The 19050-nt window shown below is 43.4% G+C and overlaps 1 protein-coding gene across 1 annotated transcript in view; it reads right to left on the bottom strand.

The window, feature by feature from the left end:
- Window positions 1-19050, bottom strand: part of COPZ2 (COPI coat complex subunit zeta 2) — a 49160-nt gene that overhangs the window by 6457 nt on the left and 23653 nt on the right. Inside the window, exons 5-6 of the mRNA XM_069751737.1 lie at window positions 5583-5638; window positions 1339-1416 (exon numbers count right to left, since the gene is read on the bottom strand). Of these exons, the coding sequence (XP_069607838.1) occupies window positions 1339-1416; window positions 5583-5638 (134 nt within the window). The remainder of the gene's footprint in view (window positions 1-1338; window positions 1417-5582; window positions 5639-19050) is intronic.

Genomic DNA, 19050 nt, shown 5'->3' on the forward strand with positions numbered 1-19050 from the left:
GCGGCGATACCAAATTTGTGTAGGTTTGATATTTTTATTGTTTTATTTTGGATGGGGCGAAAGGGGGGTGATTTAAGCTTTTATATATTTTTTTTTTCATATTTTTAAAAACATTTTTTTTTACTTTTGCCATGGTTCAATAGCCTCCATGGGAGGCTAGAAGCTGGCATAGCCTGATCGGCTCTGCTACATAGCAGCGATCATCAGATCGCTGCTATGTAGCTGAAATGCAGGCTTGCTATGAGCGCCGACCACAGGGGGGCGCTCACAGCAGGCCTGCATCAGTAACCATAGAGGTCTCAAGGACCTCTATGGTTACCATCCTGATGCATCGCCGACCCCCGATCATGTGACGGGGTCGGCGATGCGCTCATTTCCGGTCGTGTGGCTGGAAGCGGTAGTTAAATTCCGCTGTCACCGTTTGCGGCATTTAACAGGTTAATAGCGGCGGGTGAATTGCGATTTCACCCGCCGCTATTGCGCGCACATGTCAGCTGTACAAAACAGCTGACATGTCGTGACTTTGATGTGGGCTCCCCGCCAGAGCCCACATCAAAGGGGGAGACACGACATGCACAGTACTAGTACGGCGCATTTCGGGAAGGGGTTAAATGTAAGTAGGCGTTACCAGTGTGGTATTTAATGGCTGCTCTCTTCTCTCATAATCACACACAGCTTGGCAGTGAGATCAGAGCTAAAAAAAAGCACTGCAGAAGTGAACTTTGTCTTATTACAAAAACATTTCCAGCTGCTATCCTCTGACATATCACAGGCATCTGGTGTGGGGGGAAGGGCAGTACAGCAAAGCTGACAGCACTGTGGGAAGGCAACTGTAAATGTGCTTGATATGTTTGTAATGAGACAAGGTTCAACTCTGCTGTACTGTGTTAGATCTGATCTCAATACAGAGCTGTATGTGATTAGGAGAGGAGAAGACTGGTAACAGCCCTTTCATCTAACAATCTCTGGAGTCAAATTCTCAGGGAAATCTGTGTCTGGCCCACAGATCCTTACAGCTCATTTACATATTAAGAAAAACATGAATTTCTCTGGAATAAGACATTGGATCACAGATATCAAGGTATCATGCTGTTCAGCTTTCTAGGGCCTACATCCCCATGTAGACAGCTTAGGAGGGTAGATTCTACTGACAGATTCCCTTTAATTGTACATCTCAGTTGAGGGAAGCATTACGCTGCCACTGTTTACATGGGTGGATTTTTCTGTTTAGATGTACTTTTGTTTATACTGTGTATCAGGAAGCATTTTGCTGGCACTATATTTTGTCGTTTATTACATTTCTCAAATCTTGTGAAAAGCATACAAGTAAGATCCTACCCCTGATCAATAATTTCATCAAGTATCAGAAAAACTGTGTCCATATTTTCCAACAGCAAATTCCTGTCTATGTGCTTCCTGTGGATGAGAAAAATATGGTCAGATTAGTGATTTTACCAACAGCTTAAAAGGAATTTGTCGGTTTGAATAATGCAATTAACCTGCAGATACAGGGTTAATCTGAAGGTTAGTAGAGTAATAAAGGTGCGTGGCTGCTGTACTGAAAGTGCAACACCCAGGAGGAATAATTTTATTTCTCCCGGGAGCCGCCGGCTTTCAGTCACCACTCAGTATACTGTGAGTGACAGCTGTAAGTGCCCCAGCATTGACTGACAGTTGGCTCTACACTGCTGCGCTGCCGAGTGAGCTGTCAGTCAAAGACATGACTTTATGAGCTAAAGCTAGCGGCTCCCATGAGAAATAAAGTTCATTTTCTCCTGGGTGCTGCACTTTCAGTACTGGGGTCAGGCACCTTCATAAAACTATTAACCTGCAGATTAACCCTATATCTTCTGATTAGTAACTTTATCTGGACTGACAGATTCCCTTTAGGGTATGTGCACACGTCAGGATTTTTTCCTGACAAAATCCGGAGATTTCTGCCAGAAATCCGCGTGCTTTTTTTGAGCGGATTTTGCACGGAATTTGCGCGTTTTTGATGCGTTTTTTGCGCGGATCTTTTGCGGATTTTTTGCGTTTTTTTCCGGACACTCCAATTTGATGGGAAATCCGCAAAAAATCCGCAAAAATAATGAACATGCTCGGTTTTTTTGCGGAATGCGTTTTTTTTTGCGGAAAAAAACGCAAACATATGCACAAAAAATGCGGAATGCATTCTAAATGATAGGATGCATAATGTTTGCGTTTTTTAAGCGATTTTATAGCGTTTCTATCAGAAAATTCCGCAAAAAAAACGCTAAAAATCCGGACGTGTGTACATACCCTAAAGCTTGAACAATTAAAGGGTTGGGTCAGTAAATAAGACAGATCTAACAAGTCCAACCTTCAATGTCACAAAGCAGAGGTGTGAATGCACAAAGCAACAATGCTAAAAACTAGTCGCTAGCAGTAAAATATTTTTTTTATTTTTAATTTAACTTTTTAATTGCAGGTGTAAAATATTCAGTGGCTGTAAAAGACTTTTATTTTTCTAGTATATACCATTAAGAAACTATATTGAGACACAGCAATCTTATCATTGATATTACTATCATTATTATTATGTCCAGATAATTTGCATGGGAATATTTACATGCTTAAAAATCACCTCTCCTGCTTTTTCCTCACTTTTGTCCAGTCTCTTTAAACTTTAAAAGTGAACAAGATATTTTTTTTAATGTACTGGAAACGGGCAGAGATCCTGAAAACTGCAATGATTTAAAGCACAAAAAGGAGATTTACAAAACCTGTCTGAAAGCAGATGTCCTTGTTGCAAATAGCAGCCAGTCACAGCATAGCTTTCATTTCCTAAAGTACTTTTGAAAATTGAAAGCTGTGCTGTGATTGGTTGCTATGGGCAACAAAGACAGTCTTGCTTTTAGGCAGTTTTAACAAATCTGCCCCTTTAGGCTGTGTGCACACGTTGCTGATTTTTTGCGATAAAAACACTATAAAACCGCAAAATAACAGCATACAATAAGCATCCCATCATTTAGAATGAATTCCACATGTTTTGTGCACATGATGCGTTTTTTTCTCCGCAAAAAAAAGCATTGCGGTAAAAAATGCAGCATGTTCATTAATTTTGCGTTTTTTTGTGTGGATTTCGCACTATAAAATGCATTGGGAAATGTCCGGAAAAAAACGCATCAAAAACGCACCAAAAACGCGGCAAAAATGCAGCGCCCCAGAGTCCTGGTCGTTGCAGTAATGTCGCTCTGCCACTAAGGGGAGTGATGTTATGTCTGATTGCACTAAAGGAGTTCATCTGACCAGGTATCACAAGCACACATTACACTTCACACTCCGGCCACCAGGGGGAGCAAAAGGCACTATGTATTAGGCCATTCCTCACACTGGTAAAACTGGGGGTCGGATAGGAAGTTAGAACAGAACGCAGCCTGGGAGAGCTCCAGGGAGGACCTGTCAGGGGTGGGTTCCTGACAGGGGCCTAGCAGAAAGGATAGAGGGTGACGGAACCGCGCCTGCACTACCTTGCGGCGGTATCCCAAGGAAGGACATGAAGAGAAGGATATTGTGGAAAAGTGAGAAACGAGATCAAAGCACAAAGGAGAGCCAGTAGGAGTCGTGCCCCGAGAACAGCAACATCCTACTGAGGCGCGTAGCCGGTGACCGGAACACCGAGGGAGTAACTGACTTCAAGCATTACTTCATATACCGCAGGACAGTTGATTATAGGTTGGCTGTCTACCTTACATCACCTAAGAAGACATAGGGGGCAAGCGTGGAGAGGGGCGTCTCTAGGGTCCCAGAATAGCTCCGAGCCTTCCCGTCAAACGGGTGCGTCCTATCCAGATAAACTGGGGGACGGAGAGAGAGAGAGAGAAAGAACGAACATGAGAGTTGTGAGGACTATCCCGAATGCTCAGCAGGGAAGGACAACAACACACAGGCGCTAGTGGTAGGCACTGATTTCCACCTGCAAAGGGAACTCTGGATGTGCCTTCGGACCGACCGGTCTCAGACAGCCCTGTTAGCAGTGCTCTGGATTGAGGATCCCGAAGTCTTCAGTAAAAGGTAAAGAGACTGCAACCCTGTGTCCTCGCTATTAACTGCGCCTCACACCACCGCCACCTACACTACTGGGAAGCCCTGGGGATACACTTCATCTGTGGGAAGGTATACCATCTAGCTGCCATTCCATCACCCCAGCGGACCCCTAAGCAGCGTTGGTCACCCTGACCGAAAACCACAGGTGGCGTCATGAACCTTTGACAAACTATCATCACCCCTTTTATTGGACGCCCCTTAGCAGGGTCACGGGCCAGGTCCAGCCACCGTGACAACCCCAGCACTGAGACAGAGAGGACCGGAACCGAGTAACCCACGGCCCTGCATCTGGGGGCGCTCCAAAAACGTGCAAAAAAAAAAACGCATGCAGATTTTTTGCAGAAAATTTCAGGTTTTTTTCAGAAATTTTCTGCAAGAAATCCTGAACGTGTGCACACAGCCTTGAACTATCTTAAAAATTTAATAACTTTTTATACAGTATTTATATGTGAAACCACGCAGACACTTGTATTGGTGGACAAATGTGTAGGAACAGTCTAATTCAAACATTGCTTTTTAGGAGAGGATTTATGGGGGGTGCGCATATGAGAAAGAACAGACCATATACTTCATCATTGGGCTGGATCCATTTTTTGTCCATGTGGACATTTTTATCATCAGTGTGGCACTTTTTTTTACATAATGAAGCCTCTGAGAGTAAACTGTTTTTTTTTCACTGACCAGTTGGCTTGCATTGGTGAGATATAATCGCAAGCAGAAGCAAAAATGGACGTCTCTTTTTTTTGGGGGGTGGGTGTGTGTGTGTGCGTGTGTGTGTGTGGGGGGGGGGGGAGGGTTGTGAACACTAAGTCATAGACTTGCGAACAGCCCTATAGACAGTAAGTATTCTATCTGTGGAGACCATGGATAGAACACGTATGTGAAAATGGATGTCTGAATGGGGCCTTACAAGGGTCATCACTACTAATCCCAACTGACATAGACGGATTAGATTGGATGAAAATGACAAACAACAAACTAATGATTCTAGACTCCATGTATGGCATAAAGTTCAGGAACATGTCACCCCATTTACGCTGAATCGGAAAGAGTGCATTTACATCATTTTTTTCTCTCACATGCTCTGGTATTTCAGAGAAAACTTACTTTAAATAGTTGACTGTGGACCATAGCCGGAGACCAGACTAGTCCAACGCCGCCCTTGGCCGGCTCTTCCCAGCACCACTCTAGGTGACTGACAAAATTCTCGCTATGGGAGAGACCTGTCAATCACCTGCAGCGGTGCTGAGACACGCCAGACAGGAGTGGTGCTGGACTAGTCTGAGTCCCAGGCCGGATTGTTTCAGAAAAAAACGTACTTAGTTCCAGTCCAGCATCCAGGCTCTGATTCACGCGGCTTGTAGTTTGGGCAGCATGAACCAGGTGACAGGTTCCTTTTAAGAAATCATTTTTCTAACAAATAATTTCCTTCTTACTTGAGATATGTGAAGATTTCTATGCATTTATTGTGTCTTGTGACAGATAAGTCATGCACATAGACGTGCGCTACTCACCGCAGTACATGGCACAGGCTTTCACACAGACATGTCAGTGCAGCGAGAAGCATCAGCTGAAGACAGATATCACAATTATTGTGCTGAACCATGTAAAGCATTATCATTCGTGATGTTAAAACACTACATAGTCACTACAGACTTCATGACAACTTATTTGTTTGTAACAAACCCGTGATACTGTAAGATCATATGTAACAAAGATGGTCACCAGGGTTGATAACCTTAATAATAATAATAATAATAATAATAATAATTTTATTTCTATAGCACCAACATATTCTGCAGCACTTTACATTACAGAGGGGACTTGTACAGACAAAGCCATTAGAGAGTAACACACAATTCAACAGATACCAAAAGGAATGAGGGCCGTGCTCACAAGAATAGAATCTGAGAAAATGGGGGAGGACACATTACGGTAGTTAAATGGTAAAAGCTGTTTGTGATGAACCAGTTTAAAGAAGTGCATGTTTGGGCCATGCTTAAAACTGTGGGTGTTGGGAATTCATCAAATTGTGCGAGATAGTGCACTCCAGAGAATTGGCTCAGCACGCGAAAACCTTATTGCTACTTCAAAAAAAATCAAACACATCCATTTTTTATGGACATTTGAAAAATAGATCCATATTTTTACAGACTGTACAGGAGACTGAGGACGTTTGGCAACAATGTTGGCCCCATGTGGCTTGCTAGTCTTTTTAATGTTGCATCTTACTTCCCAAACACATGCCAGCAAGGGTGCAGAAAACAGTTAGGCTGTGTTCTCTTCTTAGTGCTTTTGGCACACAAACAAATAACAAAAATGGTGCTAAGTATGATGTGATATATTGGCACTGTGGCTAGCACATTTGCAGGTGCTTTCTTCTGGTAGGAAAATGTGTATGAGGTTTTTATGTCTCTAGTATGGGGGAAAACCTGCTGCAGGTACTATAATTTGCACTGGTTCAGCAATATCATTTGTGCACTGAGAACACAAGATTGTCTATAGATTATAATTATATAATTATGGTCAGTTTCATAGGTTTAGTGAGGGAGGGTATATTATATAGTACATTGTAAGATAGATAATAGATACAGTAGATATTAGATAGATAGATAGATAATAGATAGAGGTGCTTCTCACAAAATTAGAATATCATCAAAAAGTTAATTTATTTCAATTCTCCAATACACCAATACAAAAAGTGAAACTCATATATTATATTGAGTCATTACAAACAGGGTGAACTATTTCAAGTGTTTATTTCTGTTAATGTTGATGATTATGGCTTACAGCCAATGAAATCACAAAAAGCCATTATCTCAGAAAATTAGAATAATTAACAAAAACCACCTGCAAAGGATTCCTACGTCTTTAAAAGGGTCCCTTTGTCTGTTTCAGTAGGATCCACAATCATGGGGAAGACTGCTGACTTGACAGATGTACAGAAGGCAGTCATTGACACGCTCCACGAGGAGGGTAAGCCACATAAGGTCATTGCTAAAAAAGCTGGCTGTTCATAAAGTGCTGTATCAAATCATATTAATGGAAAGTTGAGTGGAAGGAAAAAGTGTGGTAGAAAAAGGTGCACAAGCAACCGGGATAACCGCAGCCTTGAAAGGATTGTTAAGAAAAAGCCATTCAAAAATTTGGGGGTGATGCACAAGGAGTGGACTGCTGCTGGAGTCATTGCTTCAAGACCCACACACAGACGTATCCAGGACATGGGCTACCAGCGTCGCATTCCTTGTGTCAAGCCATTCATGACCAATAGACAGTACCAGTAGCGTCTTACCTGGGCCAGGGAGAAAAAGAACTGGACTGTTGCTCAGTGGTCCAAGGTGTTGTTTTCAGATGAAAGTAAATTTTGCATTTCATTTGGAAATCAAGGTCCCAGAGTCTGGAGGAAGAGTGGAGAGGCCACAATCCAAGCTGCTTGAGGTCTAGTGTGAAGTTTCCACAATCAGTGATGGTTTGGAGAGCCATGTCATCTGCTAGTGTAGGTCCACTGTGTTTTATCAAGATCAAAGTCAGCGCAGCCGTCTACTAGGAAATGTTTGGAAATGGAAATTTAATTCTCATGCAGGACTTGGCATCTGTCCACACTGCCAAAATTACCAATACCTGGTTTAAAAACAACAGTATTATTGTGCTTGATTGGCCAGCAAACTCACCTGACCTTAACCCCATAGAGAATCTAAGGGGTGTTGTCCGGAGGAAAAAGAGAGACACCAGACCCAACAATTTTGTGAGAAGCACCTATAGATATGATATGATTTATATGGGATAGGGCGATAGATAAGAGATAGATAGATAGATAGGCCTGCTTTATGTTATCTATCTATCTATCTATCTATCTATCTATCTATCTATCTCATATCTATCTAATGAAAAGTGTGGTTGCAAGCTTCCAGGACTACTGACCGCAATATACAAAATTCAAAGGAAAAGCAGAATTTCCTTGCTGTTTAAATGTAAAAAGAAAAAGAACAGTGATTTGTTCCATGCCCAAATTACGCAATGTTTCGGCTCTAACAGGGAGCCTTTTATATTTTGTGTGGTCATGGAATAAATCACTATTTTCTTTTGCGCCTCGTGGAAATGCTTTTTTTCTTAGATTTGTAGATAACGGTTACACAAGAGGTAGAGAGATAAACCTTCCAGGGGAAGGAAATGTGACAGATGTCCTTTGAAAAATTGAATGTTTGCCTTTTTTTTCTGATGGACGAATCTTTCTAACATTTGACTGTCTCAGCAAATCAGGCAGCTGAGAATTCTGAACCCTGGTGAATGGATTGTTTAGCCACAATCAGCGGTCCTCACTGCTGTCTTCTTATAGTACAATACTGCCGACCATGGCACAAAATGCCATTTGGCAGCTTCATATGCCTCTTCTGGCACAAGAAAATCACGCTGAAGGAGAATGAAATAGCGACACAGTGGAGGAGTTTGTATAGCTGCACATGTTTTCCATAAGGAATTGATATCCATAACTAAAAATATCTTATGCCGGGTTAGTAAAATTAATTTTACACCAGGAACTATATCCAATGGATGAATAGCACAGCATGCTTCCATTGACACTTTCATTATGTTTTCCTACAACAACACGTAATGTTATAATGGTCATCTGGCATGTGAAGGGCTTTTGAAGCAATGATCGCACACCGTATGATTGGAGATGGAGTGATCTGGCAAACAAAATAACATTATGACATCATCACAACATAAATATAGCAAAATTACATATTTACGACATTACAAATATAGCATTATATCATAAATATGGCATTATGACATCAGAAGTAAAACATTATGACACGGTGATGGCATCATAAATATAGCAGGACTCCATCGTCACAACACAATTATAGCATTAGGACATCATAACGACTACCACTAAAACAACATAACATTATGACATCATAAATTTATCAGCATGATATAGTAAATATGGCATTATAACACCATCATAAATACAGTTGTGGCAACATAATGACATTATAAATGTAGTATTATTATGAATATGACATCATCAAGGCATCATAAATCTAATATATAAAGCTGAATGTGTGTGTGTATGTGTGTGTGTGTGTGTGTGTGTGTGTATGTGTGTGTGTGTATGTGTGTGTGTGTGTGTGTATGTCCGGGATTGGCATCTGCACCGTCGCAGCTACAGCCACAAAATTTTGCACAGTCACACGTCTGGACCCCGAGAGCGTCATAGGCTATGTTGTGAGGCGAAATTTTAACCCCGCGTGTTCCAATTCACCAAACAATTTTGCCCCTATCTACATAATGGGGAAAAAAGTGAAAGGAAAAGTGTTGGAGGCGTCGCAGCTACAGCCACAAAATTTTGCACAGTCACACGTCTGGACACTGAGAGCGTCATAGGCTATGTTGTGAGGTGAAATTTTAACCCCGCGCTTTCCAATTCACCAAACAATTTTGCCCCTATCTACATAATGGGAAAAAATGAAAGGAAAAGTGTAGGAGGCAAATTGACAGCTGCCAGATGTGAACAAGGGGGACTTAAAGAATGAGAGTGATGGCGCCAAAGAGTATATACCGTACAGTTGCTAAGGTGGGGCCCCGACATGGGATACTCACCACACACGGGGATATGAGCACACACACAAATTACGCCACACACTACCACGTGCTTGAACACATATTACCCTCAGCACACATTTCACCACAAATACACCAACCTCGCCACATAAAAGTCGAAACACAAAAGTCGCAGCTCAAAACTCGCCACGCGCAGAACTCGCCACATGCAAAAACTAGGCTCTTGCAAAACTCGCCACAAGTGCAAAACTCACCTCGTGGAAAACTCGCCACACGCAAAACTTGCACACGCGGAAAAATTGCCACATGCACAAAAGTTGCAACACATGCAAAAGTTGCCTCACACAAAACTTGCACATACTCAAAAGGCACCACACATAAAACTCGCCACGCGCAAAACTCGCCATGCGCAAAACTTGCTGCACACAACTTGCTACACTAACCTGTCACATGCAACTCGACACACAAAAAGTTGCTACACGCATGTTGCCACACAAAACTCATCTCACAAAAGTCGCTACATGCATGTCGCCACACGCAACTCAACACACACAACTTGACAAACGAAACTCGCCCTAAAACACACACAAGTCTGGTATTATCTTTCAAAAATGAAAAATCTGATTAATAAGCAGACAAACTACAACAAATGTACCATATAGGAAATACGGCAGCTGTCAGTCACATGACCTGTCTATTATGTGTATGTGTGAGCTAATATATACTGCCAGGGGGAGGGCTTCCTGTTGGCTGGGGATTTATCAGGCTGCCAATTTAGCTTACAAATACTGAGGTAAAAATACTGAGCAAATAACGTGTGAACAAGGTCTAATACAGGAGGAGATGACACACAGGTATATGCTATATACAGGGGAGATGACACACAGATATATACTATATACAGGAGAAATGACACACAGGTATATACTATATAGAGGAGGAGATGACATACAGGTACATATATATATACAGGAGGAGATGACATACAGGTATATACTATATACAGGAGCAGATGACATACAGGTATATGCTATATATAGAAGATGACATGCAGGTATATACTATATACAGGAGGAGATGACACACAGATATATACTATATACAGGGGAGATGACACATAGGTATATACTATATACAGGAGGAGATGACATACAGGTATATACTATATATAGAAGGAGATGACATTCAGGTATATACAGGAGATGACATACAGATGTATACTATATATAAGGGAGATGACAAACATGTATATACTGAGGTGATGAGGTGAAAATGAGAGGTGTGAGGTGAAAATGAAAATGTGTGAGTGCAAAATGAGAGGAGTGAGGAAAAATAGTGGAGTGATCAGAAAATTACAGATGTGAGGTTGAAATGACAAGTGTTAGGGGGGAATGAGAGGAGTGAGGGAGAAAATGAGAGGTGTGAGGGAGAAAATGAGAGATGTGAGGGGGAAAATGAAAGATGTGATTGGGAAAATGAGAGGCGTGATGGGAAAATAAGAGAAGTGAGGTGCTATAACTAACCACAGATATTTATTATGCCCAGGCTCTTCAGCTAGTATAGAATCAACATGATGTCTCTTAAGTGCTGTGGAACTAATGGCGCTATGTAAGTAAAATAAACATCAGCTGGGCTTCATCATGACATAAGAATTATGTGATTATGACATTACTAAGACATCACCTTAACAGTGTAAATATAGCATCATGATGATATCAACATGACATAATAAATATAGCTTTATAATACCATCACATTAGAAATGTAGATTTATGATGTCATCATGACATTATACATATAGTATTAAGACATCATCATGGGATTATAAATAAGGAATATTGTGATACAGAACTAGCGACTGGATTTCACCGCTATGTGGTATAATAAGGGAAAGAGTAATCTGGCACACAGTATGATTGGGGAAGAAATTATCTGGCTCAGCTTGACTAGGGAAGGAGGTATATTGCACACAGAAAGTGCTCGAGCTGACAGCTGTATTATTAGTCTGAGTGTGATCTGGCAAACCATCGCACCCAGACCAATGTTAGTCTATGGGGCAGTGAACATATCCGATTCTTTTCTCGGACTGAGTCTATCAAAGGGAAAAATCACTGCATTTCTAAGTTTTATCCAATATTAAGATCGCACACGGCCATGCAAGTCAATTAGTCCATGGAAACCCTCGGACTGCACACTGATGACATCTGAGTGCAGTCTGATTTCCGAGCACTGACAAAATGGAGAAGATGGAAAAGTTTTGTTCTCCATTGTGTCCTTACGGAGAGAATTGGAGCACACTATGCTGACACTCTGATCAGAGTTTGATCAATGTCATTTGCAAAATTGACCTGATTCTCTCAGATGAGAGAACACATGGCCATTTGCATGAGCCCTAAGACTAGGGAGGACACCTCTGGCACACAGGAGGACTGGGGAAAACATTATCTAAGGCCGGTTTCACACGTCAGTGGCTCCGGTACGTGAGGTGACAGTTTCCTCACGTACCGGAGCCACTGACACACATTGACACATTAAAATCAATGCATCTGTGCAGACGTCATTGATTTTTTGCGGACCGTGTCTCCGTGTGCCAAACACGGAGACATGTCAGTGTTTGTGGGAGCGCACGTATTAAGGCCCCTTCACATTTAGCGACGCTGCAGCGATACCGACAACGATCCGAATCGCTGCAGCGTCGCTGTTTGGTCGCTGGAGAGCTGTCACACAGACCGCTCTCCAGCGACCAACGATGCCGGTAACCAGGGTAAACATCGGGTAACTAAGCGCAGGGCCGCGCTTAGTAACCCGATGTTTACCCTGGTTACCATGCTAAAAGTAAAAAAAAACAAACACTAGATACTTACCTACAGCCGTCTGTCCTCCAGCGCTGCGCTCTGCTTCTCTGCTCTCCTCCTGTACTGTCTGGGAGCCGGAAAGCAGAGCGGTGACGTCACCGCTCTGCTTTCCGGCTCACAGCCAGTGCAGGAGGAGAGCAGAGCGCAGCGCTGGAGGACAGACAGCTGTAGGTAAGTATCTAGTGTTTGTTTTTTTTTTACTTTTAGCATGGTAACCAGGGTAAACATCGGGTTACTAAGCGCGGCCCTGCGCTTAGTTACCCGATGTTTACCCTGGTTACCAGTGAAGACATCGCTGGATCGGTGTCACACACGCCGATCCAGCGATGTCTCCAGGGAGTCCAGCGACGAAATAAAGTTCTGGACTTTATTCAGCGACCAACGATCTCCCAGCAGGGGCCTGATCATTGGTCGCTGTCACACATAACGATTTCATTAACGATATCGTTGTCGTTACAAATAGCAACGATATCGTTAACAATATCGTTATGTGTGAAGGTACCTTTAGGAATAGCTAAGGCCTGTACAAAAACTAGCCCCGTCTGTACCCTCAGGAAAAATGCAGGAATAGCTATGGAGAATGTCCACTAAGTTAAAACATAACCTTTAATAAATGTAGCTAAAAGCTCGGATCCTAATAAGACACATACAAAGACATAACATAAAAGTGCTCAGGTGAACCAGTGCTCGAAATAAAAAATTGGATAGGTCTTACCAATTCAGACGGACATATGGAAACAGTCCCTCAAAATCCATGAGGGTGGTGGTTCCAGATTAATAAGGGCCAAAGGTAGGGAAGGGTACACCGCAACTATCTTCCCTGTCAACCCTTAAAATGACTCCTGTCCTAACAAGGACAGGCCCCGAGTGAGCCCTACTATGGGAATCCACCAACCAAAGTGTAGCCCTAAATGTCTCTCTTCTCCCTACGCGTTTCAACTCCGATGGGGGAGCATCATCAGGGGAGTTAAATGGTCAGAAGAAGGTACCAGTGGGTCCCCTCCATAGTCCTAGGAGGACAATCCAAAAAGGTCCATACACGTCCGTATGCGTATAAGTCCGTATCAAATGGGTCCCGCAGTGGCTGGGAAATCCCAGGGAGCTCAAGGATTCTAGCTGTGTCTAGCTGTGTCTGAAGCTTGAGTAAGTCCTGACCCGCTGACCAAAACGCCCCCCTTATATAGGTACTTACTGTGCAGCTGAAGAAAATCCCCCTCTAATTGGTAGGCAAGTGCAGCTCCATGTCGGATTCCGGCCGCATCGCCCGCCATAGCGTTCCTGAATAGCGAGCGCGCATAACCGGAAGTACCGCCGCCATCTTGGATGCATCCCTTCCGCCCACCATACTCATGGAGCCCAGTGTCATCACAACCAGCGAATGTGCATTACCGGAAGTGCCGCCGCCATCTTCGACGCGTCACTTCCGCCCACCATTTTCCCGGAGCCTAGTTTCACTACAAGTCAATGTAAACACTGCGCACAGCGCCCCAGCCACCCCAACCACTCATACGAAGGTACAGGCGCCGGCCCCCCCACGGCACCATGAATACATAACGGACACTCGCCCAGTACCACACCCCTATGAATATGTATAGGGCAATCCTGCCATATTATGTATGCTATTACTGTCCTAGGTAGCGGGCGCCATTTTGAAGGAGTCCAGATGGTTTATGTTAGGTCCAGGCGCCATGATGTATAATATGCCGTATATACCATTCACTGTGGGCACCAAAGTCAAGATATCACAAGGTGTCTATACTATCAAACATGTGCCCTGTCCGTCACTAGTAATAGATGCCATATTTGGGAAATATCAATGATAAAGGTTTCATACCAAATGGCCACCCCGGCCACTCCAAGAAAGTACAGGCGCCGGCCCCCCCATGACACCCTGAATATATCACGGACAGCCGCCCAATACCACACCCATATGAATATGCATAGGGCAATCCTGTCATGTTATGTGTGTTATTACCATCCTAGGTAGCGGGCGCCATATTGGAGGAGTCCAGATGGTTTATGTTAGGTCCAGGCACCATTGTGTGTATGCCGTATATACCATTCATTGTGGGCACCAAAGTCAGGATATCACAGGGTGTCCACACTATCATGTATGTGTCATGTCCCTCACCAATAATAAATGCCATATTAGGGAGATACCCATGATAAAAGTCTCATATCAAATGGTATACCCCATGTATATGGCAATTGGCGGGTACCGAAAATAGTATCAAGCATTCACGCCATTTTGTGTATGTTCTTTTATGTCATAGGTGGCAGACGCCATGTTAGCGGACTCCGGGTGTTTTGAATGAAATCCAAACACCAATATGTGTGTGCCATGTTTACCAATAGCCATGGGCGGCGTATTTAAAATGTAACAGCGTCACCGCACCATATTATGTGTGCCGTGTCCAATAGGGACGCCCTATTAAGGGGATCCCAGTGAGGAGATCTCCACATCCTATCTGATGTACATATGGTCCTTAACGAACGCCCTATTACGGGAATATAGGTAGTGCATTCCCAAACACCACATTGCCGGTGTATAGATTACCCATTCTAAAAAGGATGCTATGCACATATCGGAACAACGAAAAAGTGCGTAAACATATAAGGTTCAACTAGAGTGACGGGGGACAGAAAGGAAGGCAAGAGGGGGAGATGGAAAATAATGCCCTAAGGCATACCGGTACTGGCAGCAAAAATATGTGGTACAGTGATACCCCATGCCCTAGGCATCCATGAATGGGAAAGGGGATAACCAAAGGGGATTACCATCCATATATGCATATTCAAACCAAATTTATATCATGTCCTAGAGAGCTTCAGCTTAGTCAGGAGGGAATCAGCATGGACGACAAACTAAGTGACATAAAAATTAGGTCCGAAGGAAGGAAAATAAATTCCCATCAGGGCAAAAAATGGGTCTCACGCCCCATAGCAGGGTCCCCATTAGATATGCCACTGAAGGAAAATATAGTAGGAAACAATGGCTCCTATACTACATGATAGAGAACTATAGGACTTGTTTTGTTTTCCTTGGCCAACTTTGTAGCTAAGGACACCCTTAGACAGAGTCTAGGTTACTGGATGAAGACATGATATTACAGAAAATAAGAATGCCCACATAATCAATCTGTAAATGGTACGAGAAATCACCCTGGGAGGGTGGGAAGGAGGAGGGAAGGGAAGGGGGGGGGGGGGGAAAGGGAGGAAGGAGGGGAAAGAGAGAGGGGGGGGAGGGAACACCGAAAAGCTAAAGAGGGGAGTTGCTCTCACAAAAAGCACCCAAAGTTAATCTGATCGTTCAAGCCTCGAGGGTGGCAGGTATCCAGCGTGAAAATCCAGCTGGCCTCTCTCTGCAGCAACAGTTTATCCAAGTCACCACCTCTGTTGGGCATGTCAATTTTATCAATCCCCATGAATCGTATGACCTTGGCGTCTCCCCCATGTATACTGTTGACATGTTTGGCGATTGGGGTGTCTCTTTGGTGTCTTATATCGCCGAGGTGTTCCCCTACCCTTCTTCTAAACTCCCTTATTGTCTTCCCAACATAGGTGATACCACATTGGCAAATGGCTCTGTAGATAACACCTGTACTTCTACAGTTTACGAATTTCTTTAACTTAAAGCCCCCGTCACACTTAGCGACGCTGCAGCGATACCGACAACGATCCGGATCGCTGCAGCGTCGCTGTTTGGTCGCTGGAGAGCTGTCACACAGACAGCTCTCTCCAGCGACCAACGATCAGGGGAAAGACTTCGGCATTGTTGAAACTGTCTTCAACGATGCCGAAATCCATCGCCGAGCGCCGAGGACAGACAGCGGTAGGTAAGGATGTAGCGTTTGTTTTTTTTACTTTAACGATGGTAACCAGGGTAAACATCGGGTTACTAAGCGCGGCCCTGCGCTTAGTAACCCGATGTTTACCCTGGTTACCAGCGAAGACATCGCTGAATCGGCGTCACACACGCCGATTCAGCGATGTCAGCGGGACCTCAACGATCAAAAAATGGCCCAGGCCATTCCGACACGACCAGCGATCTCACAGCAGGGGCCTGATCGCTGCTACGTGTCACACATAGCGAGATCGCTACTGAGATCGCTGTTGCGTCACAAAACTTGTGACTCAGCAGCGATCTCGCTATGTGTGATGGGGCCTTAACAGTCTCTTGTGTGTTATCGTTAAAGAATTCTTTTCCAGTGCATATTGACTCACATTCTATGCACCCACCACATCTAAAGCACCCTGCTTGTCTTTGTGGGAGCCATGTTATTGCCTTGGGTGTAGAAAAGTGACTGTGTACAAGTCTATCACCTAATGTCTTAGCTCTGCGGTGATGACCGGATCCCTCCCCAGGGTGTCTCTCAAATCCTCGTCCATTTTTAACACTTCCCAGTGTTTTCTTTTTCTTTTCAACTTTCTTTTTATTAATGAAAAAGAATAACACTTGAACAGGAAATGAAAAACATTAGAAATTTCAAAGACATTGAAACAGATATGAGAATAACAATGTGAGCTCTAACAGTATTTGGAGTTATGTTGAGTAAGACAATCTGAGTAGGATTTCAGGAACAATCCACAGTAAAGGAGTAGTAACATACCTAGATGTAGTAAATCTAGAGGAATCAATGCAAACTCAATTAAGTTGATAACATAGGAATACAAGAACTGTAGAGTTGAGCGGAAAGGGGGCAGAGAAGGAAAGAAGGGAGAAGAAGAGGAGGATGTGAAGAGGAGAGAAGATCCGATGGAGGAGAGAACCTCGGAAGAAGATAACAAGGAGAGGGAAGCAACCGGATGTATGAATTTTTGTGGTCTCATGTAACGTCTGATATTATTGATAGGAAATCAGGACTGGAGCGGAATTGGATCCACGGTTCCCAGATAGTCCGGAAAGAAGTGAGAGATTCTTGTGTAGTAGCTACTAAGTCAGCAGTGTGATATAGTAGATCAATTTTATCTAATACTTGTTTTTTAGTAGGGATAAGGGTAGATTTCCAGAAAGTGGGGACCAGGTACTTCCCGGCTGCAATTATGTTGCAGGCCAGCTTTGAGGCCGAGGGATTTTCAGGCCACAAAGGCTGGTTGAGCAGGGTAAATTGAGGTTGCAAGAGAGATGTTTGGCCTAACACCGCGGAGATTATGTCCGAAATCATCTGCCAAAAGGGAATGATTTTTGAGCATGACCACCAGATGTGTAGGTAAGAACCTAAATCAGTGCCGCACCTCCAACACAGTTCAGAAGTGGAGGAGTGCCATTGATGTAATTGGGTTGGGGTGCGATACCATCTAGATAGCACCTTGTAGGAATTTTCCTGTATTTTTACACACTGAGAGGGTCCATGTGATTTAGTATAGATGGAAGCAGTCTGGTCGTCTGTGAAAGAAATATTGAGGTCTCTTTCCCATAGACCTATAAAAGCTCTCCTGACATTGGCTCCGTCCATAATCAGAAAGTTGTAAATTTTTGATAATACTTTTTTAGGGGGATTTTTGTGGGCACAAAGTTGTTCAAAGGGGGTAAGTGGACGAAGTAAGTCTAATTGGCCTTTGTATTTGTGGCAGTAGTCTTTCACTCTTTTATAGTGAAGAAAAGAAATATTTAGTTGTGGTCTTGAGGCCTGGAATTCAGTGAGGCTCATCAGGGAGCCGTCAATGAAAAAGTTGTCAATTGGTAGTGGTGGGTTAGACAGGTCACTAATGGGGCTGGAGGGGTCATTGGGCAATTTAAGGGGGATGGGTCCCGCGATATCTTGTATCGTCAAAATTGGGGAAATAGGTGGGGTTAGTTTAGGGAACTCTGATCTCCAAACTTTGAGGATGGCGGTTGTGATATCATTACAAAGTAATTGGTTTTGATTGGAGTGGTTATACAAAAGGGACATAGTCCTTAAAGGGATGGGGGCTAGCTGCTCCTCGATAGGTATCCATAATTTTTCCGGGGGTTTTCTGATCCAATCTACGACTCTGGTGAGCATAGCTGCTCTGTAATATTTGAAAATATCTGGAACTCCCATTCCTCCCTTCGATTTCGGTAGTGCAAGTGTGTTGGCGTTGATTCGGGGACGTTTACCATTCCAGATATAATTGATAAAGAAAGAATTGATTCTTGATAAATAGTGCTTTGGAATGTAGATGGGGAGCATCTGAAATAAATATAGAAATTTGGGTAGGATAATGCTTTTCAGGAGATTTTTTCTACCCATCCAGGATAGGAAGGGGGCTCTCCAGGAGTGTACGGCAGAGATAGCTTGCTTCAGCAAAGGGATGATATTAAGTTCCAGAAGCTCCCCAGTCGACCTCCCGATCTTAATACCCAAGTTGGTGATAAACCTGGAGGGCCACTTGAAGGGATATAGTTTTTTTAGTTTATCTACAGCGGGTTTGGAGATATTTATGCTAAGTGCTTCCGATTTTATGGTGTTGATTTTAAAATTAGATAATTCCCCGTATACATCTAATATGCGAACGAAGGCAGGGATGCCCTCCTCAGGCTCAGATAGGAACACCAAGAGATCATCAGCGAATGCTGCAGATTTGTGGTGGAATC

The sequence above is a fragment of the Ranitomeya imitator genome, chromosome 2 (genome assembly GCF_032444005.1).
Source record: "Ranitomeya imitator isolate aRanImi1 chromosome 2, aRanImi1.pri, whole genome shotgun sequence".
In the NCBI taxonomy this organism is placed as follows: domain Eukaryota; kingdom Metazoa; phylum Chordata; class Amphibia; order Anura; family Dendrobatidae; genus Ranitomeya; species Ranitomeya imitator.